The sequence below is a fragment of the Anomaloglossus baeobatrachus genome, chromosome 3 (genome assembly GCF_048569485.1).
Source record: "Anomaloglossus baeobatrachus isolate aAnoBae1 chromosome 3, aAnoBae1.hap1, whole genome shotgun sequence".
Taxonomy (NCBI): domain Eukaryota; kingdom Metazoa; phylum Chordata; class Amphibia; order Anura; family Aromobatidae; genus Anomaloglossus; species Anomaloglossus baeobatrachus.
This window is the reverse complement of record NC_134355.1, coordinates 407,742,812-407,766,229: the sequence shown is the minus strand read 5'-3', so window position 1 is coordinate 407,766,229 and position 23,418 is coordinate 407,742,812. Positions and strand designations below refer to the sequence as shown.

Here is a 23,418-nt window from a genome sequence, read left to right as displayed (position 1 = left end):
GTGTCCTCCTGGGAACGGTTAAGTATGGCGTATTTTTGAATGTGCTTGATGCAAATCTAGCTGTGAAGTGTACAACTGGGGCACAAGTGCTGCCACTGAATGGGTGGGTGTGTGTGTGGCCCAATTTTTTGAAAAAAAGAGAGACTCCGCTTGGGGTAACCCTTGCTTACATTGTTTTTAAAAATGATCCAAGATGAACAGAGCTGGGATCAGGAAAGACTTTGCTACCTACCCCGGTGTCATCCTGGGGACGGTTAAGTATGGCGTATTTTTGAATGTGCTTGATGCAAATCTAGCTGTGAAGTGTACAACTGGGGCACAAGTGCTGCCACTGAAGGGGTGAGTGTCTGTGTGGCCCAATTTTTGGAAAAAAGGGAGACTCCGCTTGGAGTAACCCTTGCTTGCTGTGTTTTTTAAAAGGAGCCAAGATGAACAAATCATGGTTCAGCAAAGACTTTGCTACCTACCCCGGGGTCATCCTGGGAATGGTTAAGTATGGCGTATTTTTGAATGTGCTTGCTGCAAATCTAGCTGTGAAGTGTACAACTGGGGCACAAGTGCTGCCACTGAAGGGGTGGGTGTGTGTGTGGCCCAATTTTTGGAAAAAAGGGAGACTCCGCTTGGAGTCACCTTGCGGTGTTTTACATGATTTTAGAAGGACGTGCCATGCCTATATCTGTGTCTCCTCCTTTTTTTCCTTGTCCTGCTCTTTTGTTTTCGCATGAGTACTGTATATGTCCTTCTCACTTTCCCATGTGTTTGTGTTGTGAGTTGTTTGTCACCTTTTGGACACTTTTGAGGGTGTTTTCTAGGTGTTTTTATATGTTTGTTATTGCCTCCCATTGTTTCCTGAGTGGTTCGCCGAACCGGTTCGCCGAACCGAACTCGAACGAGACCTCCGTTCGGCCAATCGAACTCGAGCCGAACCGTAGCCGGTTCGCTCATCTCTAGTGCTAAGTGCCTGTCCAAGCTGCCAGAAATCTGTGTCCTGAGCACAGATCAGGATCCCCCCAGCCCACCGACACGTGTTTTGCCGGGAGTATAGTACGTCTCGTTTATAGCTTCATCAGGGAGGGAGATCTCCATCCTGCTGTATACATCCCCATCCTGGTTATTTGCCACCGTCCTGGTATATATGCCCCCATTCTGGTATAAATGTCCCCATCCTGGCCTCCTCCTAGTATATATGTCCCCCTCCTGATTTATGTGTCCCCTCCTGATATATATGTCCTCCTTCTGGTATATATGTTCCTATCCTTGTGTATTTGTCCTCCTCCTGGTATATTTATGTCCCCTTCCTGGTATATATGTCCTCATCTTGGTTTATTTTTTCCACCTACTGGCATATATGTCCCGATCCTAGTTTTTTTGTCCCCCTTGGTATATATGTTTCAATTCTGGTGTAACTGTCTCTGTCCTGGGACCCTCTTGGTATATATATCACCAGTTTCTTTGTCGTGTTCCCCGCAACTCTAATCATTCTACCCCGTGCTTATCTTTTTTTTTTTGTTTTACCAATACATGAGTGGTACCTAAAAATATGATGTTTCTGGGGACTTTCTTCATCCAGCTGTATTTATTTAATGTTTGACATAATGTTTTTTAAACTTTATATCAAGGTAAATAACCATGTTCAGTTGATCATCAGGCTAAGAAACATGTCCCTTTTACTTGTTTTTTTGGGATACTTTAAAATATCATTGCAGCTTTACAATATTCTATAATTGGATCAATTACCACCGGGGCTTTTGTATAGCAGTCATTTACAAGACCTACACAGTAGGTAGAGCTACACAAAAGTTAGTAGAATAATTTCAGTAGAAAAATGGAGTGACTCTGTGGCACCTCAGCTTCTGACCCAATGGAAGCTACTACAGCTGATACAGTTATAATTATGTCTTTCAATAAAAAGATTTGTCTAGGATTGAAAAAAACATGGCTACTTATGATGAACGAGTATACTCGACCCTATCATTACTCTCACGAATAGTATGGAATTCGTGATATCCGTTACTCGAAAGACATTTTGCTCCTCACCTCGGGAGATTTGAGTCTCCTCCCCACATGTTTGTTGCCTGATGTTATGGCATTAGACATGTTGGGATTGCTTACCAATCACAGTAATGCCATAGCCAGCTTTGCTGCTGGCATTACTGGGATTGGCTGGCCAGATGGCATCATCAGGTTTATATAAAACTTACAAATGCCATCTTAGGGGCATTTCACCTGTATCAAGCATAGTGAGAGTTTCTGCTGCATAAGGCAAAGTGTTAGGGGTACTTTACATGCTACGAGATCGCTAGTATTTGCTGGCGATGTCGAGCGTGATTGCACCAGCCCCCGTCATACGGTCGATATGTGGTGTTCGCTGCCATAGCGGATATTATCGCTACGGCAGTGTCACACACACATGCCTGCTCTGCGACGTCGCTTTGGCCGGCAAACCGCCTCCTTTCTAAAGGGGGGCGGTTTGTTTAGCGTCACAGCAGCGACACTGAACCGCCGCTCAATAGAAAAGGAGGGGAGGAGATGAGCGGCCGGAACATGCCGCCCACCTCCTTCCTTCCTCCTTTTCTGGTGGACGCAGGTAAGGAGATGTTTTTCGTTCCAGCGGCGTCACACACAGCGATATGTGCTGCCGCAGGAACGTCAAACAACATTGTACCTGCAGCAGCACCGATATTATGGAAATGAACGACGTGTCAACGAGCAATGATTTTGCACGTTTTTGCGCTAGCTGATCATCGCTCATTTGTGTTACATGCTGCGATGTCGCTATTGGCGCCAGATGTGCATCACTAACGACGTGACCCCGACGATATATAGGCAGCGATGTTGCAGCATGTAAAGTACCCCTTAAGGTGGTGTCACACACAGCGACGACGACAATGACATCACTGCTAAGTCGCCATTTTCTGTGACATAGTAACGACCTCAACAGCGATGTCGCTGTGTGTGACACATAACAACAATCGGACCCCTGCTGCGAAATCGCTGCTCGCTTCTGAATGTTCCAGGTCATTTTTTGATTGCTGCTATCCAACTGCGCCATGATGATAAGCTCAGCATCCTTGTGTTTGACACCGCAGCAGCGACGGTCGCGATGACGCTGAAGGCAGTGACGTAGGACTGAAGGCAGGACAAGGGGTGTTTTTGCGGTGTATTTTACAACGCCCCTACGACTCCGATTGGTGGTTACAACAGCGTTCCGATTGGGTACCTTGCCGAAGGCGTTACAGTGATTTCATTCTTTAAGTTCCATTCTTTGTTCCACGTAAGAAAAAACAAAAAGCCAGCACCAAATGTGCACTACAGCACCAAACATTCCAAACTGTACTTATTATAAAAAATGTTTTGAGATTTTTGGCAAAAAATTGCAATTTCTTGAGCTGCTTCGCCACGTCACGGCAAATCTCATTTGAAGCAGCCCTACACTAAAATATTTTTATAAAATGTGCCATACGGCCTCACATATGAATAGTAGAACTGCTCTTAGCAGCACTCACCTGGTCTATTTCAATCCCGTACCCATGACTGAATCATGGCTGTGGGCGGGACAGGTCCAAGCAAATGCTGCATGAAGTAAATAGCCTGTGGACAAAGCCTGATGACTTAATGTGAACAGTCACCAACAGCCAAAATCCAGACAGATGGAATACATCCCAAATTGGGGTGCATAGCAAGGTGGAGGTCAACCACCGACCAATTCAATGAAGAAAAAACAAAAAGCCAGCACCAAATGTGCACTACAGCACCAAACATTCCAAACTGTACTTATTATAAAAAATGTTTTGAGATTTTTGGCAAAAAATTGCAATTTCTTGAGCTGCTTCGCCACGTCACGGCAAATCTCATTTGAAGCAGTCCTACACTAAAATATTTTTATAAAATGTGCCATACGGCCTCACATATGAATAGTAGAACTGCTCTTAGCAGCACTCACCTGGTCTATTTCAATCCCGTACCCATGACTGAGTCATGGCTGTGGGCGGGACAGGTCCAAGCAAATGCTGCATGAAGTAAATAGCCTGTGGACAAAGCCTGATGACTTAATGTGAACAGTCACCAACAGCCAAAATCCAGACAGATGGAATACATCCCAAATTGGGGTGCATAGCAAGGTGGAGGTCAACCACCGACCAATTCAATGAAGAAAAAACAAAAAGCCAGCACCAAATGTGCACTACAGCACCAAACATTCCAAACTGTACTTATTATAAAAAATGTTTTGAGATTTTTGGCAAAAAATTGCAATTTCTTGAGCTGCTTCGCCACGTCACGGCAAATCTCATTTCGCGAAATCGCTGCTCGCTTCTGAATGTTCCAGGTCATTTTTTGATTGCTGCTATCCAACTGCGCCATGATGATAAGCTCAGCATCCTTGTGTTTGACACCGCAGCAGCGACGGTCGCGATGACGCTGAAGGCAGTGACGTAGGACTGAAGGCAGGACAAGGGGTGTTTTTGCGGTGTATTTTACAACGCCCCTACGACTCCGATTGGTGGTTACAACAGCGTTCCGATTGGGTACCTTGCCGAAGGCGTTACAGTGATTTCATTCTTTAAGTTCCATTCTTTGTTCCACGTAGTAGATTCTATGTCTGGTGTCGCTAGTGTGTCGTTCTTTCTGGATCTGAATGAAATGAAATAGAATGAATGAAAGCACTACTGCGTCTTCCTTTGTTTGGCATGGTCACCCAATCAGGCGCCGCTGTAGCGATCACCAATCGGAAAAGAGGGGCGTAAAAAGAGGCAACGCAAAACATGTCTAGGGGTAAACACCACGCCTCTATCAAGGTCTGAGTCATCGCATTGCAACGCGTGTGACACCGCACAATGACCGTCGAGGTCGCTATAATCGACCTCTATTGCGTTACCTATTGCGTCACAAAACCGGTGACGTTACAGCGATGTCCTTTGCGATGTTGCAGTGTGTAAACCCAGCTTAAGGTAAATATCGGGTAACCAACCCGATATTTACCTTGGTTACCAGCGCACACCGCTTAGCGCTGGCTCCCTGCACACCTAGCTATAGTACACATCGGGTATACTCTGCTATGTGTGCAGGCAGCAGGAGCCGGCTTCTGCGGACGCTGATAATCACGATAAACATCGGGTAACCAAGAAGCCCTTACCTTGGTTACACGATATTTACCTTTGTTACCAGCGTCCGCCGCTCTCACACTGCCAGTGCCGGCTCCCTGCTGCCTGCACACATAGCCACAGTACACATCGGGTTAATTACCCGAGTCCTGGATGGAGCATGCTGAGCCTTGTAGTTCTGCAGCTGCTGTCTGCTCTCCTGCATACACTATTGGATGGAGTATGCTGAGCCTTGTAGTTCTGCAGCTGTCTGCTCCCCTGCATAACACTAGTGGAGAATGAAGAACATATTGAAGAAGGAAATGACATCAGACCTTTTTTTTTTGTTCACTGATAAAAAACGCATAAAGACGCAGTAAGCAAAAACGCAGCAAAACACAGCAAAAAACGCACCAAATCGTGGCAAAAACGCGTGTGTTTTTGGCTGTGTTTTTTTTACGCGGGTGCGTTTTTGTGCGGTTTTTGCCGCAAAAAACGCACAAACGCAGCGTCAAAAAAACGCAGTGTGTGAACCTAGCCTTACAAAGTTTAATGGAGTAAGTTCTAGTGTTTCAAAAAAGTCATTTAGGGAGGATTGATTGGTTTAAATTATCTGCTGCCCCAACAAAACACCATCCTTTAAGGGATAATTCTAAAACCTGTACTATCTTTCCTTTTTAGGGTTTATATAGTTTACTGGAGTAAGGTCAACAGAGTGTTTAAAAAAAGCCAGTTAGGCAGGGTTGATTGAATTAAATTACCTGGTGCTGTACCACCTAAACAGCATTTTAAAGGGTAACCACTACTATCTTCCTTGTTACCGCTTATAGAGTTTAATGGAGTAGGTGTACAGTGTGGTTCAAAAAAGATATTTAGGCAGACTTGAATGTGTTACAATACCTTTTGCCGTCCCAATCAAAACACCATAGCTGTGTACCTAACTAAGTAAAAATACACAAGTCGTGAGCTAAGCAACAGGGAAGTGGATGTGGTGCTGATGTTGGTGTACTGGTCATAGCCGCAGCTGGTTGAATAGGCAAACATTGCCTGCTTCTGCAGGAGCACCCTACTAATCTCATTCTAGGTTTCTGTCCCAAATTGTAGAGGGGCATGGTGGTACACTACTGTTGAAGCCAGAACAGTGTGAGCAGGTTGTGGGCTGGATGGCAAATAATGCTTACAATCTGTTTACTGGCACCACCTTCTCTTCCACACAGACTAGTCTAAATTGCTAATGTGCTGGAACACATAATATGCACTCTAATCCTTCTTCTTCCCACCATAAGAATTTCCTGGAGACAAGTCACTTCACACTTGGACACTCCGAGGAGCTTTTTAGCTTCACATTCATGGCTACTTCTCTTTCACCATGCACATTTCAAGAGGGACATGCAGAGGTTGTGTGCGATAATTCACAAATATTTGCGCAACCATGGTCAAAAGAAGCCAGTGGTTGGGAACCGCATTTTGGCTATGTGCACATGCTGGGTTTTTATCACGTTTTTCATGCGTTTTTCTTGCAGATTTTAATCAATGATGCAAGGAAAAATGCATCCCAGCAAAGTTTATGAGAATCCTGAAGTGCTGTGCCTACATTGCAGATTTTGGTGCACATAAAAAGCACCAAACAACTGACATGTCAATTTTTTCTCTGTTTTTTTTAGTGTTTTCCTTCTCTCCATGCATAAAAAAATGCATAAAAGAGCATCAAAAATTCTTCAGCAGTGCTTTTCCTGCCAAGAGATGTAGGTTTAGCTGCAGAAAATCTGCAACTATGGCCTGTTTCAGACATCAGTGATTCTGGTACGTTTGTGCTTTTTTTTATATGTACCAGAATCACTGACATATGCAGACCCATTATAATCAATGGGTCTGCTCATACATCAGTGATTTTTCACTGACCGTGTCTCCGTGCGGCGTACACGCGTGTCCGTGATTGCCGCACGGAGACATGTCTGTTTTTTTCTGGCATCACTGATGTCCCATGGACCACGCAGTGGTGTGATCCATGAAATTCATACCAGAAAAACATGGACATTTAAAATAATAAAAATTTTCAACTCACCTTTCCAGCGACGCTCTCAGCAGCCTGTGCTCTCTGCAGCTTCCTGCCTGGCTCATGAATATTCATGAATGCAGTCAGAGCCGACCCCGAAGTAGCTGCAGAGAGCTGTGGTCACACTACAGAGCTGGAGACTTCAGAACGATGGAGAGCAGGAATGGGACAGGTGAGCATACGTCCATGTGTAATCACGGATAACGTATCACGTATCACGGATTGCACATGGACAACCCACGTGTGTTGTGACTCATGGAACATAGAGGAACATGTGCGTGTTTCACACGTCAGTGCAGAACGTCTGTGTTTTTCACTGACGTGTGAAACGGGCCTAAAAGTGTAACGTGGGAATATACCCTTACTGTGTCAAGAGGTGGATGATGGGGATACAAAGTTGCCATCAGGTCAGGTTAAGAGCGCAACTCAGGAGGAGGATCAGATTGAGGAAGTGAAAGACAAGGTGGTGGATGATGAAGTCACTGACCCAACCTGGCAAGGTGACACACATAGTAGTGAGCACAGCAGCACAGAGGAGGAGGCATCCATAGCAATGTGAAAGGCAGAAAGAGGCAGTGGGATGACCAGAGGGAGAAGGTGGTCAACAGTTCCCCAGAGCCCGATCATAGGCCAAGGGTTTGGTGTTCTCTAGTTTGGCTATTTTATAGTGAAAGTCCTGAAGACAAAAAGACAGTTATTTGCAGCATCTGCCTTACCAAGATGACCAGTAGCAAGAGCAATAGCAACCTGAGCACCACCACCAGCATGCTCAAGCACATGTGATCAAAGCACCCCACTAGGTGGTCTGAAAAACCCCTTGGTAGAAAACCAGTTTCTAAGGGTGATGCCACTTCCACTTATTCTGAGCTATGTGTTTCCCAATCCTCTTTCCAGGGAACAGGTGCAGATGCCTCCTTTCCTAAACCTATTGTTGCAAATACACAACTAACGCCAGCAACCATGTCTTTTTTCTCGTCCCAGTACAGTATTCAATTGTCTCTACCCCAGACATTAGAACAGAAGTGGAAATACTGGGAAGGTCAATTTAACCACAGACACGTGGACAAGTGCTTGTGGACAGGGATGCTACATTTCCCTGATGGCACACTGGGTGAACCTGGTGGAGGTTGGGATGGAGTTAGACCCTGGGACACTACATGTGCTTCCTATGGGTAGAATAATGGGCCCAAGTCCATCAGGGTTTCCCTCTCTTCATATGACAGTTCCTGCACACCCTCCTCCTCTTGTTTCTCATCCTCAGCTGAATTACTCTCCTCATCAGCCAAAAGCCAAGAGCGCTGCAGCACTGCCTTGGTGAAGTGGCAAAAGGCTCTACTGAAACTTATTTCTTTAGGTGATAAACCACAGAGCGCAGTAGAGCTGTGGAAAGGTCTAAAAGTCCAAAATGATTGGTGGCTCTCACCGCTGAACCTAGAAGAAGGCCTGGTTGTTTGCAACAATGGGCATAACCTTGTGACTGCTCTGAAGCTTGGCAAGCTGTATCACATTCTATGCCTGGCCCACGTACTTAAATTAGCTGTACAGCGGTTTCTGAAATCATACATGGACTTGCTCAAGCTACTTGTCAAAGTATGCTGCATCTACACTCATTTCAATAAGTCACCTATCACTGCCACCTGTGTGGCAGAGCAGCAGCGCTTTAATTGCCACCTTAATGATTACTTTGTAACCTCCACACGTGCTGTAACTCAACATTATACATGTAGGCAAGGGTTAGTGATTACCAACATGCCGACTGGCCTTCCAATTAGACTCTACACATAACTACTGGGGAGTGGGCATGGATGTCTGACATCTCTGATGTTCTCCAAAACATCAAATCCTGATTCTCGACCCATGGTACAAAGATAAATTTCAATCTCTGCTTCTGATGTCAGAAAGGGCAAATACAATGCAATAATACCAGAAGGCCATTGTTGACCAGTTGCTTACAAAATTCCTCTCAGACAACACCTACATACCACACATACAGTTAGGTCCAGAAATATTTGGACAGTGACACAAGTTTTGTTATTTTAGCTGTTTACAAAAACATGTTCAGAAATACAATTATATATATAATATGGGCTGAAAGTGCACACTCCCAGCTGCAATATGAGAGTTTTCACATCCAAATCGGAGAAAGGGTTTAGGAATCATAGCTCTGTAATGCATAGCCTCCTCTTTTTCAAGGGACCAAAAGTAATTGGACAAGGGACTCTAAGGGCTGCAATTAACTCTGAAGGCGTCTCCCTCGTTAACCTGTAATCAATGAAGTAGTTAAAAGGTCTGGGGTTGATTACAGGTGTGTGGTTTTGCATTTGGAAGCTGTTTCTGTGACCAGACAACATGCGGTCTAAGGAACTCTCAATTGAGGTGAAGCAGAACATCCTGAGGCTGAAAAAAAAAGAAAAAATCCATCAGAGAGATAGCAGACATGCTTGGAGTAGCAAAATCAACAGTCGGGTACATTCTGAGAAAAAAGGAATTGACTGGTGAGCTTGGGAACTCAAAAAGGCCTGGGCGTCCACGGATGACAACAGTGGTGGATGATCGCCGCATACTTTCTTTGGTGAAGAAGAACCCGTTCACAACATCAACTGAAGTCCAGAACACTCTCAGTGAAGTAGGTGTATCTGTCTCTAAGTCAACAGTAAAGAGAAGACTCCATGAAAGTAAATACAAAGGGTTCACATCTAGATGCAAACCATTCATCAATTCCAAAAATAGACAGGCCAGAGTTAAATTTGCTGAAAAACACCTCATGAAGCCAGCTCAGTTCTGGAAAAGTATTCTATGGACAGATGAGACAAAGATCAACCTGTACCAGAATGATGGGAAGAAAAACGTTTGGAGAAGAAAGGGAACGGCACATGATCCAAGGCACACCACATCCTCTGTAAAACATGGTGGAGGCAACGTGATGGCATGGGCATGCATGGCTTTCAATGGCACTGGGTCACTTGTGTTTATTGATGACATAACAGCAGACAAGAGTAGCCGGATGAATTCTGAAGTGTACCGGGATATACTTTCAGCCCAGATTCAGCCAAATGCCGCAAAGTTGATCGGACGGCGCTTCATAGTACAGATGGACAATGACCCCAAGCATACAGCCAAAGCTACCCAGGAGTCCATGAGTGCAAAAAAGTGGAACATTCTGCAATGGCCAAGTCAATCACCAGATCTTAACCCAATTGAGCATGCATTTCACTTGCTCAAATCCAGACTTAAGACGGAAAAACCCACAAACAAGCAAGACCTGAAGGCTGCGGCTGTAAAGGCCTGGCAAAGCATTAAGAAGGAGGAAACCCAGCGTTTGGTGATGTCCATGGGTTCCAGACTTAAGGCAGTGATTGCCTCCAAAGGATTCGCAACAAAATATTGAAAATAAAAATATTTTGTTTGGGTTTGGTTTATTTGTCCAATTACTTTTGACCTCCTAAAATATGGAGTGTTTGTAAAGAAATGTGTACAATTCCTACAATTTCTATCAGATATTTTTGTTCAAACCTTCAAATTAAACGTTACAATCTGCACTTGAATTCTGTTGTAGAGGTTTCATTTCAAATCCAATGTGGTGGCATGCAGAGCCCAACTCGCGAAAATTGTGTCACTGTCCAAATATTTCTGGACCTAACTGTACATGAAACAAATTACAGAGGAGGGACACGCAGAGCAAGTGCAGCATAGTAAGGGGAAACACAGGCAGGGGATAACATACAAGACCTTGGAACTTTTCCTTAAACATCCCATCACCAAGGGATGGCTGTGTGGGGTACTCTGACATGGAGGGAGAAGTTGACGAAAATGGTGAAGGAGTACCTAGGTGATCATACCAGCATCTTCCGTGATTCCTCAGTGCCATATTACTATTGGATGTTCAAGCTTGACATGTGACACAAACTCTCCTTGTATGCCTTGGAGGTTCTTTCCTGCCCTTTTTAGTACTGCCAGGGTCATCATAACAGACACAGCCGCATGTTGAAGGATAATGCAGACAAGTTGTCACTTGTTAAATTGAACAAGCCCTGGATTTCCCCAGACTTTGTCATTCCATGAAATGACACCAAGCAAGCCTAAAGTCACCCAACTCAGGTGGCCTGATTGCTGGACTGTTGAACTGTGGGACACGGCCATGACCCACAGTCCGGCAGTCAGGTCACCTGAGGATACACTGTGGGAACCCGCGTGTGTCCTCCAGTAAACTGAGTGATGTCACCTGCTTACAGCCGGGTAGCCCTCAGCTCTCAGTCATTCCCGGAGCCTGCAGACAGCAGACATGTTTTCCCTATCCGCAGCCTCTGGATGGAATGGATGGGGTGGGTGGGGGGGCTGCTCTTCTCACCCTGAGGACTGGCATCTCTTGCCTCAAATAACTTTCCCTTTGGTAAGGCAACCATTCAATATACCTTATTTGTATGGGAATTTCTGCATATATATGTGTCGCCTTACTTTACAAGTCTTGTCTACGTTTTTGCACTTTATTATTATATGAAGGCTCCAGCAAAAAGGAGAACTTTTAACCCTGTATGCACTGTGGCACTTTACATATGGTTGAGTTGAATTCACAACTCCTTGCTGGCCTATTTTTTGCTGATTTTGTTAAACAGTAATCTAATGTGAATATACTTGACTTTTTGGGGAAGAAAAAAATGTATCTTTAATACAATTTAGTGTTTTTTGAGATTTCTCTTTGATTTTTGCCATGTTAACCTCAGGAGAAAAAATGTTTTATATTTTTATGTGAAACCTTTGACTTGTGTGTTTAATAAATGAGTTTTGCACTTTCTATATTCCATTTTTCTCCTGTATTTATGAAACATGGTATATATACAGTAACTATGATTTTCCTGGCCACTCACAACCATTCCAATACTTTGCATGGCTGCGATGGCTCCGGAATTGCCCACAGCCTAAAAGCTTGCTGATTGGTTGCTCTGCAACCTCTCAGCAGATGTCAGATATCCATGTTCACAAGTTAACTTTTATGTGTGGAGGCTGACAAGGATACCAACGGTTTTGTTGCTACTTGTATTGTAAAGTGTAACAGAATATGTTTGATGCTATATAAATAAAAATTATTATTATGATGTACGTGGTTCAACTATTGCCCTCTGTTGGTCACAAAGCCTTCCCAAGTACATGTGCAATGTGGAGTTCCAGCATGTGGGATGTCACACACCTGTACGTGAGCTGCCACTTGCAAGTGCTGCTGAAGCACTGCTATACAAGTGACAGCTGCAGTTGCCTTGTGATAATAGGTGCACACATAGCAGTGGGGAAAATGTATTTAGTCAGCCTGAAACAAAATGAGAAAACAAATCCAGAGAATCACCTTGTCTGATTTGGCAAGATTTTATTTGCAAATATGGTGGAAAATAAGTATTTAGTCACCTAAAAACATGCAACATTTCTGGCTCTCACAGACATGTAACTTCTTTTCTAAGAGGCTCCTCTGTCCTTCACTCGTTATCTGTAATAATGGCACCTGTTTGAACTTATCAGTATAAAAGACACCTGTCCACAACCTCAAACAGTCACACTCCAAACCCCACTATGGTGAAGACCAAAGAGCTGTTGAATATCGAAGGACACCAGAAACAAAATTTTAGCCCTGCACCAGGCTGGCAAGACTGAATCTGCAATAGGCAAGCAGCTTGGTGTGATGAAATAAACTGTGGGAGCAAAAACAAGAAAATGGAAGACATACAAGACCACTGATAATCTAACCTCATCTAATGATCCATGCAAGATCTGACCCCGTGGGATCAAAATGATCACAAGAACGGTGAGAAAAAACTCAGATCCTTTCGGGGGGACCTAGTGAATGACCTGCATAGAGCTGGGACCACCATAGCAAAGGCTACCATCAGTAATACACTACACCTCCAGGGACTCAGATCTTGCAGTGCTGGACGTGTTCCCCTGCTTAAGTCAGTAAATGTCTGGGCACGTCTGACATTTGCTAGAGAGCATTTGGATTATCCAGAAGAGTATTGGGAGAATGTCATATAGTCTGGGGAAACTAAAATAGAACTGTTTGATAGACATAAGACTAATCGTGTTTGGAGGAGAAGAATGCTGAGTTGCATCCAATGAACACTATACCTTCTGTGAAGCATCAGGGTGGCAACATCATGTTTTGGGGCTGTGTCTGTGCAAAGGGACCAGGACAACTGATCTGTGTACATGAAAGAATGAATGGGGCCATGTGTTGTGCGATTTTGGTGCAAACCTTCCATCAGCAAGGGTATTGAAGAGGAAATGTGGCTGGGTCTTTCAGCATAATAATATTCCCAAGCACACCACTAGGGCAACAATTGAGTGGCTTCGAAAGAAGCATATAAAGGTCCTAGAGTGGCTTAGCCAGCCTCCAGATGTCAACCACATAGAAAATCTTTGTAGGGAGTTAAAAGTCCATGTTGCCCAGTAAAAGGCCCAAAACATCACCACTCTAGAGGAGATCTGCATGGAGGAATGGACCAACATACCATTAACAGTGTGTGCCAACCTTGTGAAGACTTACAGAAAACGTTTGACCTCTGTCATTGCCAACAAAGGATATATAACAAAATATTGAGATGAACTTTTGTTATTGACCAAATACTTATTTTCTACTATAATATTATAAAAAAAAATCTTGCAAATCAGACAAGGTGATTTTCTGGATTTGTTTTCTCATTTTGTCTTTCATAGTTGTGGTCTACCTGTGATGTCAATTACAGGCCTCTCATCTTTTTTAAGTGAGAGAACTTTCACAATTGCAGGCTGACTAAATGCTTTTTTTCCCCACTGTACCTTCACAAGTAGCTCTGGCAAATTATGGTTTGTTTTTGATAAACCACTGAACCATCACCTAAAGACAGTAATTTAAGCAGAGTCTGTTGCCGCTTCACCAATGCAGTGCTTCCAGGCTGGAACTGATGGGGAGGGTAATTCAGACCAGGATGAAAGTAACATGAGAAAAGTCTGAAATGTGTGAGAGAGTGAGGGCCATCCAAAATTTCTGGTAGAGGGTCACCTTTGGGCCCTCCCAAATCTATGAGAGAGGGCCCTCCAAAATGTATGAGTGAGGGTCACCTAATGGCCCTCCAAAAAAATATGATTGAGGGAGGCATGATGAGTCTGTGGATATGTTGGAGGAAGAGGATGCCCTAAAAAAATAACTAGATCCACAGACGCTATCTTGTGTACAGAGTGTCCAGAGACTGCAGTTCTAACTACTGAGCCACCATGCTACTCTTCCAAATGTATGAAAGAGAGCCCTCCAAAATGTATGAGTGAGGGACACCTGATGGCCCTCCAAAAATTATGGTTGTGGGCCATGTCACACACACCACATGCCTAGATAAAATAGTAAAATGTTACCATTAGATTATGTGCACACCCTGAGTATTTTATGAAGATTTATTTTGCCGTAAATCTGCACCTTATGGCATTTTTAAGAATGAGATCAATGGGTTGGAGGCCTGATCAATGAAGGCAAAAATGCACTAAGAATTGAAATGCTGCAGATTATTTTCTGTACCAAATCTACAAGGAAAAATAAGCAATGTGCACACAGCACTTCAGAATTCCAATTGACTTTGCTGACATGAGGATAGACATGCAGATTTGTGATAAACCTGCACCAAATCTGCACTAACAATTGTATCAACAATTGTATCAAAAATGCAGTGTATGCACACAGACTTACATTTTCCTTTAAACTATGTTTCAGCATGAAAAGAAATGAGACAGACAAAAGCAAAATAAAATACTATGTGTGAACGTAGGCTAAAGGGAGTTTTTTCACTTTTTTTTATTTTGCTCTATACACAAGTCATTATACAGGAAAGAATGTTTCTGAGCATTTGTTCCTGTAAAATCCAATTTAGATTGGGTTTTGAAGCTTATATTGTCACTCTTTTTAGAAAAAAATCATAATTTGTCCAAATATAAACTACTTTACCACCTTATTTACTGTATGTAAAAACTAGATGTGTGATAGGATGAAAAACCACTGGATTGCAAGGAGCATAGAGAACGAAGCTAGAAATCTAAGGAAGGAGAAATCTGGAGAACTTTACTCTGAGATAAAAAAGGAAGGCTGAATGTTAATACAGCACAGAAAAATTCATGACATTTTAGTTTTGCATTTGTTTTTTTTTACAGCTTTGGAGTGGTGTTTTTAATGTAAGTCCTCAGCCTCCTGTCTTCTACTTATCCTCCATCATTTTCATCCTTTTTTGGTGCTGCTCCAGTGCCATCTTACCCCCATAGCGTCTGACTGGCAAGAAGTCAGAAGTTTCATCCCAAACTCCCAACGCATCTCTATAAGAGCCAGAATGAGGCTCTCATAGAGTTGCAATGAATTGTGATGTCCGGCGCACTTCATACAACACTGATGCAGCCAGCAAGTCACAAATCACTGAAGACTGACTGGAACAAGGCTGGAAGTAGATGAATACGGCAGCTCATGAGTATAAAGCAGAGGACAGGGGACTTATATTTAGAGCACCACTCCAGAGGGGAAATTTTTAAAAACGCCGGTGCGGTGCTTTAATTAACAGAAATGTTTGTGAAAAAGCTCAAGATTTCATACGTTATAGTGAAAGTAGCCGAAATAATGTCCATTTGGCCATTGCCACGTTGATTTCAGAAACATTTTTTTATCAAATACGCTTTTATTCACTAACTTAATTGTTATGCAATCTAATATAACTAGGTACACAATTGGGCTTTCTAATACAAGTACATGTAATGATTGCTCAGAACCCTAATTCTTTCCAGTAACCCAATTGCTCAGTGAATTGCAAGTGTTTCCATAATCATATTTCATTAAGTGAAAGTTTGGCAGGCTTCCTTCCTTCCACAGAGCTGTTCAATTAAAGTAAATTACACCCTCATAACTCTAATAATAAAGTTTTGTAAATCATGTAAAATATTCAAAATTTAATGATTTTGCCCTTTCATAAATTTTTCCGGACGTGTCTTAAATAGCACCTTTTAGACTAATTTTTTGTATAATCAGTTAAAAGTTTCCAATAAATATTCATATATGGAAGTTTTACATCAAAGTTATGTCAAAGTCACGTATATACTAAGGGTAACTTAAATAAAACACAATTTTATTCAAAACTGATCTGAAAGCCAAAATTTATTATTATTAAATGTTTTCTACCAAGTTGTGTAATTATCGGGTTGGTAAATACCTATAAGTGTTTACTTGTTTATTGTCTGCAGGCTCACATCCGAATGTACAGGATGTCAAGTTTATGCACCGCCACTGCTTTTCTTGACCAAAGGACTGGTGTGTCACGGTTCTGCTGTGCGGAGCAGCTTGCACAATGGTGATGCTCTGCCCTGCTCTCCTGAACTACAGAGCCAGCAGTTACATGTTTCCTTTGTGCAGAGCATTTTGCATTTGGAGATGCTCTGCTGTGTTTCTTTGAGCACTTGTTGGCAGGTTGTTTGACAGCATAAGATTCTATACTGGTTTTAGGAGGTGCTGATTACTTTGGTGTTCCACCTTCCTGGTAATTGCTCTGTTTCATTACTGAGTATGCTCTCCAAGAACTTCGCCACTCATACTCTCTGGTTCTGCAGTTGTGCTCTTGGATTGTGTTTGAGCTTGTGTTCTGAGCTAGGCTTTTTGACCCCGGACAGTTTATTGACCCCTCTCTGCCCACTTCCTGTTCTTGTCATTACCTCCCAACTTCTGACTACAGATGAGGGAACCAAAGGCTTGGAGCTCGGGGCTCGAAAGATGACGTAAAAGTCAGCCAGGTTAGTATCACGCTGGGCGCGTGTCTGCGTGATGCCCTGTATTATGCGCGCTATGGGCACTGTTTCTTGAGCTCAAATTAGGCTTACATTCAGCGTACTAAGATGTGTAATTCACAGAGAATTAAAAGAAAAGAACACCACCCACACACCTCCAGAAGTGTTTTGCTTTGACCAATAGCAAAACATTTCTAGAGGTGTGTGGGTAGTGTTTTTTTATGTGTATTTGCAGGTTTTGTTTTTATTTTATGTTGCTATCATCTCTTCAGATGCCAAAGATTTCTATAATTTACACCTGCTGCTCCACAAAACCTGATGCTTTACACATAATTTGTTGTAAGCATTATGATCTTGCATTAGTCTGTTCCCATTTTGTGGATTTTTCGATTTGCAAATGCTACTTTTGTGACCTGTTGGTTAATTCACATGTGCTGTAAGCACTACATACTGTTAATAAAGTCTGTTCACATTAGGTTGTAATGTACTGTGGATTCTACACCTTATCTCTAAGTTCTTCTTCAGACCTGCCATTTTCATCTTCATTTGTTCTCCTTGTTTTGTGACATATCTTGTGTCCTGCCTTACTTGATGGTCGGCTGTCCAGCATAGCCTGTTGTCTAGGTTCTTACTAGCCTGCTGTGCCAATACCATGAGTCTGTGTATACACACTGACTGTGGCTTTATAAAATCTTCTCACCAGGTGAACTTTAACAGCTGTTACATGCACATCATGAATATCATTGATGTGTGTTGCAAAATCTTCAAAATCTTGACAAAGTGCAGTAGAAAGCGCATCATTGAGGATAATGTGTGGGGCCTCATAAAGAACAGCAGCACAGGATGCCCAAACAATTTAAAAATCCAGAATAAAGAAGACAAAAGAGAGGAGACAGAGCAGCCAGATAGCGGTCTGGCAGCAGGGACAGAGGTGAGTATGAGAATTTTTACACCATTCTGCCAGATTCAGACTGAATTTGTTCAATGCAGTTGAATTTCTGAGTTAAATTCGAGCAGCGCTGCCTGGAGATCTTTTGGGACACATACTCATTTTTACTCCCAGTACATCAACCTCTATTTACTATTAACATAAATTATAATATTTCATTAAATATAAGATCTCAGCATCACTTTTAAGACATGTCACTGTAAGGTCTTGAGTCTCTTGACTCAGTCTGTGTGATGTGGGGAAATGGGTGATTATAAGAGGGCCACTGAAGTAATACTTCACTCAACTGGTGATTTTGTTCAATTTATTTTAAAGTATTCAGAAGTTAAACTGGCACAAATGTTTTGGTAATGGCAACCTTCATCAGTGTACAGACATGCTTAAATATCACTGGCATAAGAATGATGGAGTGCGGTTTGCATGCCAGTGATATTTTAAACATGTCTGCACACTGATGGTTACCTTGACCTAAACGTTTCTGCCTGTTTAATTTCTGAATATTTAAAATAAATTGAACAAAATCACCAGTTGAATGCCAAGTATGACTTGATATGACATATAGGTTTGAAGCGTACTTGTGCACCACCTGGCCAGAAGTGTAATGCTAACCCTATCTATAAGAGGTCCAAATCACTCTTCAGGTAAATCTCATACTTACCTGTCATGAGAGTGTCGGGGTAACTGAAGCAGGGTCCTCTAAGCTGGCCCTCCAACTAGAGACCCAGCGCTGTTCCTTATCCCAGACATAAACTTAATGGTAGCTAGGTCTGGACCGCCAGTGTCACCCTAACTCCTGTCCGAACCCTAATCTAACACCTCTTCCCCAACTCAGGAGAGGGACAGGACCAAAAAAGCAAACCCAAAAATATCAGACAGGGGAAAATCGTAAACACATACACACAGTAATCAGACACAAGGGAGAGACAATAGATGGTCAGGAAGAAATAAAACACAGTGAGGAAATACACTAACTACAGGGATATTTCCACACCACACAGGAAAGCACACAAGAAATCACCAGGCTCTGGAACACTATGTTGAGGACCGGTACCACTGAGGCAACACTGAGCTATAATCAGTGGCGAGCAACTGTATCCAGTACCTTGTAAAGAGTGAAGGTGGCAGTGAGTGGTCATTGGCAGCTTGAGCTCCTAACAGTGGTTCACAAGCCAGCAGGAAATTAACTCCTGCTGAACTAGAGAGTAGTGAAGCTAAAACAACCAAAGCCTGAGTCAGGCTGAACAACTAGGAGATCTCAGGTTGCTTGTCAGACTCTGCGGTGTGAACAGAGTCCGACTCTGCCATAACATTCAAAGAGTGTAAAACCAAAGCATGACCTCACCTCTCACTTTGGCTACAGATTAAATACAACACATACGTCCAATCAGTCCACACAACTAAGATGCTCAATCTGTCACTATTTATGAAAAGGGCAATAAGTCCTAATGTCATGCACATAATATCCTCACTGCTCGCAGGCCATATAAAGGTTGCATGTATAAGTTACCACTTAAGGCTGCTTTACACGCGTCAATTTCATGTGCGATCGCATGTGTGATCACACCCGCCTCCGTTGTTTGTGCGGCACGGGCAATTTGTTGCCCGTGTCGCACAAAGTGAGTAACCCCCCGTCACACGTACTTACCTCCAGAACGACCTCAATGTGGGCGGTGAACATCCTCATCCTGAAGGGGGAGGGATGTTTGGCGTCTCACCGACGTCACACAGCCGCCGGCCAATAGACGCGGAGGGGTGGAGATGAGCGGGACGTAATCAACCCGCCCAGCATCTTCCTTCCGCATTGCTGGCGGCCGCAGGTAAGCTGCAGTTCATTGTTCCCGGGGTTTCACACGGAGCGATGTGTGCTGCCACGGGAACGATGAACAACCCGAGCACAGAAGGATGTTCGATTTTTTGAAAATGAGCGGCGTGTCAATGAGCAACGATAAGGTGAGTATTTTTGCTCGTTCACAGTCACTCATTTGTGTTACATGCTATGATATGTCAAGCGAGGCCGGATATGTGTCACTAACGTCGTGACCCCGACGACATATCGTTAGATATATCATAGCGTGTAAAGTGGCCTTAAGTCTTCACAGAGCCTTTCATACACAAATGGTACAGTGCTTGATTTATAAAATAGAATGTGAAATAATGGGCATACATAAAAAGTGTGCAAAAATGTTTATACAAACAAAAGGATGAAAAAAAAATCCAGGAAAGTCTTCTACTTAGCTGTCTGTAAGAAAGTAATTTTGTTTCCAGGGAAATGGGTCCGAATGTGTGCAAATGGCTGGTGTTCCAATGTCTGTCACTTCAGGAAAATATTTCCTTCATTGTATACAATTTAGCATTGGTACTGAGTTTTCCATTCATTCTTCTCTTTCCCGAGTCTACTGATTAGGAGAAATCTTCATTACCCATGTACATCATCCACTACCCCTTTCATATTACACAATATGAGATATTATACAGATGATATCAACTTTCCATGAAGATGTTAATAACAAGATGTTGCTCATTTGAGGTAGCAGCCATTTGCTTTCCTTTGACTAAACTTTGAAATACCATAGAAATGGTGGTTTGTGAAGTGTCTGATTGAAGTCATGTGCTAATTATACATTCACAAAAGTAGGAGTGGGTAGACATTTTCATGTCACTGGGGACATTAGATATTCAGTAGTCTGTACAAGATAATACACAAAAATAACGGTAGCCTACCTTCACTACAATGAGTAAAACCATTCCAATGGTATTGCTACTTAAAGAGAAACATGTAATGTTTGAAAATTACTGATGTCCAAAGTAGGCCACACTTTAGCAAGCTTACACATTTTGGGTTGCCCTCAATGAATGGGTTCTGAGCTGTGCATATGACTATAATTAGAATGTGGAGTCTATGAACAAGCCAGTACCTCAATTGAAGAGCTGGCTCAATGAGTAATAATTCCAGACTCAGTCTATCATAACATAGAAGAGAAAGTGTTAATACAATAATATATATATAGATATATTCTTGCTTGAGTCAGTCTTTCTATAGCGGGCTTTACACGCTACAATATTGTTAATGAAATATCGTCTGGGTCACGGTGTTTGTGACGCACATCCGGCTTCATTAATGAGATCACAGCATGTGACACTTTGGGGCGATGTTAAATGATCGCAAAAGCGGTCAAAATCGTTTGCAGGTTTGCAGCGGAGAGGTTGTCCTGAAACAAAAAATCGTTTAATGCTTATCGGCGATGTTGTTCCTCGTACCTGCGGCAGCACACATCGCTGTGTGTGACACTGCAGGAGAGACGAACATCTCCTTACCTACCTCCACCGGCAATGCGGAAGGAAGGAGGTGGGTGGGATGTTACGTTCCGCTCATCTCCGCCCCTCCGCTTCTATTGGACGCCTGCTACGTGACGCCGGTTCGCCGGCCAGAGCGACGTCGCAAAGCAGTTATGTGCGTGTAACGCTGCCGTAGCGATAATGTTCGCTACGGCAGTGATCACACAATATCGCACATATGACGGGGGCGGGTTCTATCGCGCTCGACATTGCTAGCCGATGCTAGCAATGTCGCAGCGTGTAAACCCCAGTTATGACTTGTTACTTCAGAAGATATCAGCTTATGGAAGCAATGTGGAGAATAACATTCTTTGATGTTCCTTTCATTGCACCCCTTTTACCGGTCATTTTAAGGAACTACTGCACAGAACATTTGGTGATCATTTTTCACATGAAAAAGTCCATAACTTTGTGCAAAACAATGACCCAAAAGTAATTCAAGTTACTTTATTGCAATTATCAATAGTTAAAAATATAACCAGTTGAAATATAAAGAAATCCCAAATAAAAGCTCAATTGTTATGCTGCTGTTACCGTTTGAAAATCAGAATGTCTATTGCTTCTATTGCATAATTTCTTTTTGTAATAATGAATGGCTTATAAAAACTTTGATGATTAATTTTAAAAGTTTAACTATAAACTTTTTTGTTCTTTTAGCTATAATGACAGTTCATGAAGACTTCTTTCTTTATAAAACTGGTATCTACAAATATACAGGCGTGAATGAAAAGAAACATGTAATTAAAGACACACATTCAGTAAAGATTATTGGGTAAGTCATAAATTTTAGATTCAGAAGATGCTCTGTGCAAATAAAGGAAAATTAAGTCAAAGAAATATGTTCTACTGGCATTTCTAAAAGATTTTTTGTGTAAAGCTTTAGATCCAATAGAATAGGCATAATGTAATGGATATGGGATTACATCATGGTGGCATTTAATTTTACTTTTCAAGAAAAGAACTGATAAAAAAAGGTTATTAAAGACCTTATTTAAATGATAATCTGCCATCTGTTGCACTGATACATCTGGACTCCGAAAATAAACAACGGTAAGACAAAGTGAGAATAAAGCGGGCTTTACACGCTACAACAAATCGAACGATGTGTCGGCGGGGTCACGTCATAAGTGACGCACATCCGGCATCGTTAGTGTTGTTGTAGCGTGTGACAGCTATCTACAATTGCGATTGAACGTAAAACCGTTCATCGTATATACGTCGTTCATTTCCTTAAAATTGCACGTCGGGTTGTTCAATGTTCCCGAGGTACCACACATCGCAGTGTGTGACACCCTGGGAACGATGAACAGATCTTACCTGCGTCCCGCGGCTCCCGCCGGCAATGCAGAAGGAAAGAGGTGGGCGGGATGTTTAATTCCCGCTCATCTCCGCCCCTCCGCTTCTATTGGCCGGCTGTCACGTGACGTCGCTGTGACGCCGAACGTCCCTCCCACTCCAGGAAGTGGATGTTTGCCGCCCACATCGAGGTCGTATGGAAGGGTAAGTACGTGTCACGGGAAAGAATCGTTTGTGCGACACGGTCAACAAATTGAACGTGCTGCACATACGATGGGGGCAGGTACGATCGCATACGATATCGTATGTGATATTGTAAGGTGTAAAGCAGGCTTTACTCAGGACTATCTGAAGGATATGCTGTGACACATTAGGAATGAATAGGAACTGAGGTTTTTAGAGGCTATGGACTCAAATAGAACAAAAAATGCTTGTAATAAGCTGTTAAAAATCAAACAGACTAAAGAAATAGATCAAATAGAAAAAACACGAGAGCAGCAAAGATAGAAAGTATACAAAGATTCCAAGCAAGAGATATCTAAAAATATATTTGTAGTACAAAAAAATGTTAAAATAAATTAAATAGTGACAATAAAAATTAAGAACATACAGTATAAATAGCCAGTATGGAATAAAGGAAGCCTTATTACTATTCAATAACATACTTCTGCTGGAGTCATCAGGGAAACCAAGAGCAATAATATTGACTACCAGACAATTCTAGAATTCTATAAAAATGCTGAATACAATGAAGTGTATAAAGCGTACAATTTTAATTAATCATTTTATTAACACATAAATGTAGCAAAAAACATTAAAAATCACTGTATTAAAAACAATTAAAGGAGACAATGTGGTCAAATTGCAAATAACATGATGACTTAACCCCTTCATGACCTGGGACATATATGTACATCCTAGGTCGTCTCCCCCCG

The 23,418-nt window shown here is 42.5% G+C and overlaps 1 protein-coding gene across 1 annotated transcript in view; it reads left to right on the top strand.

The window, feature by feature from the left end:
- TINAG (tubulointerstitial nephritis antigen) overlaps positions 1 to 23,418 on the top strand; it is a 251,607-nt gene that overhangs the window by 215,302 nt on the left and 12,887 nt on the right. The window contains exon 9 of the mRNA XM_075338453.1: positions 21,845 to 21,959. Coding sequence (XP_075194568.1) covers positions 21,845 to 21,959 — 115 coding nt within the window. The remainder of the gene's footprint in view (positions 1 to 21,844; positions 21,960 to 23,418) is intronic.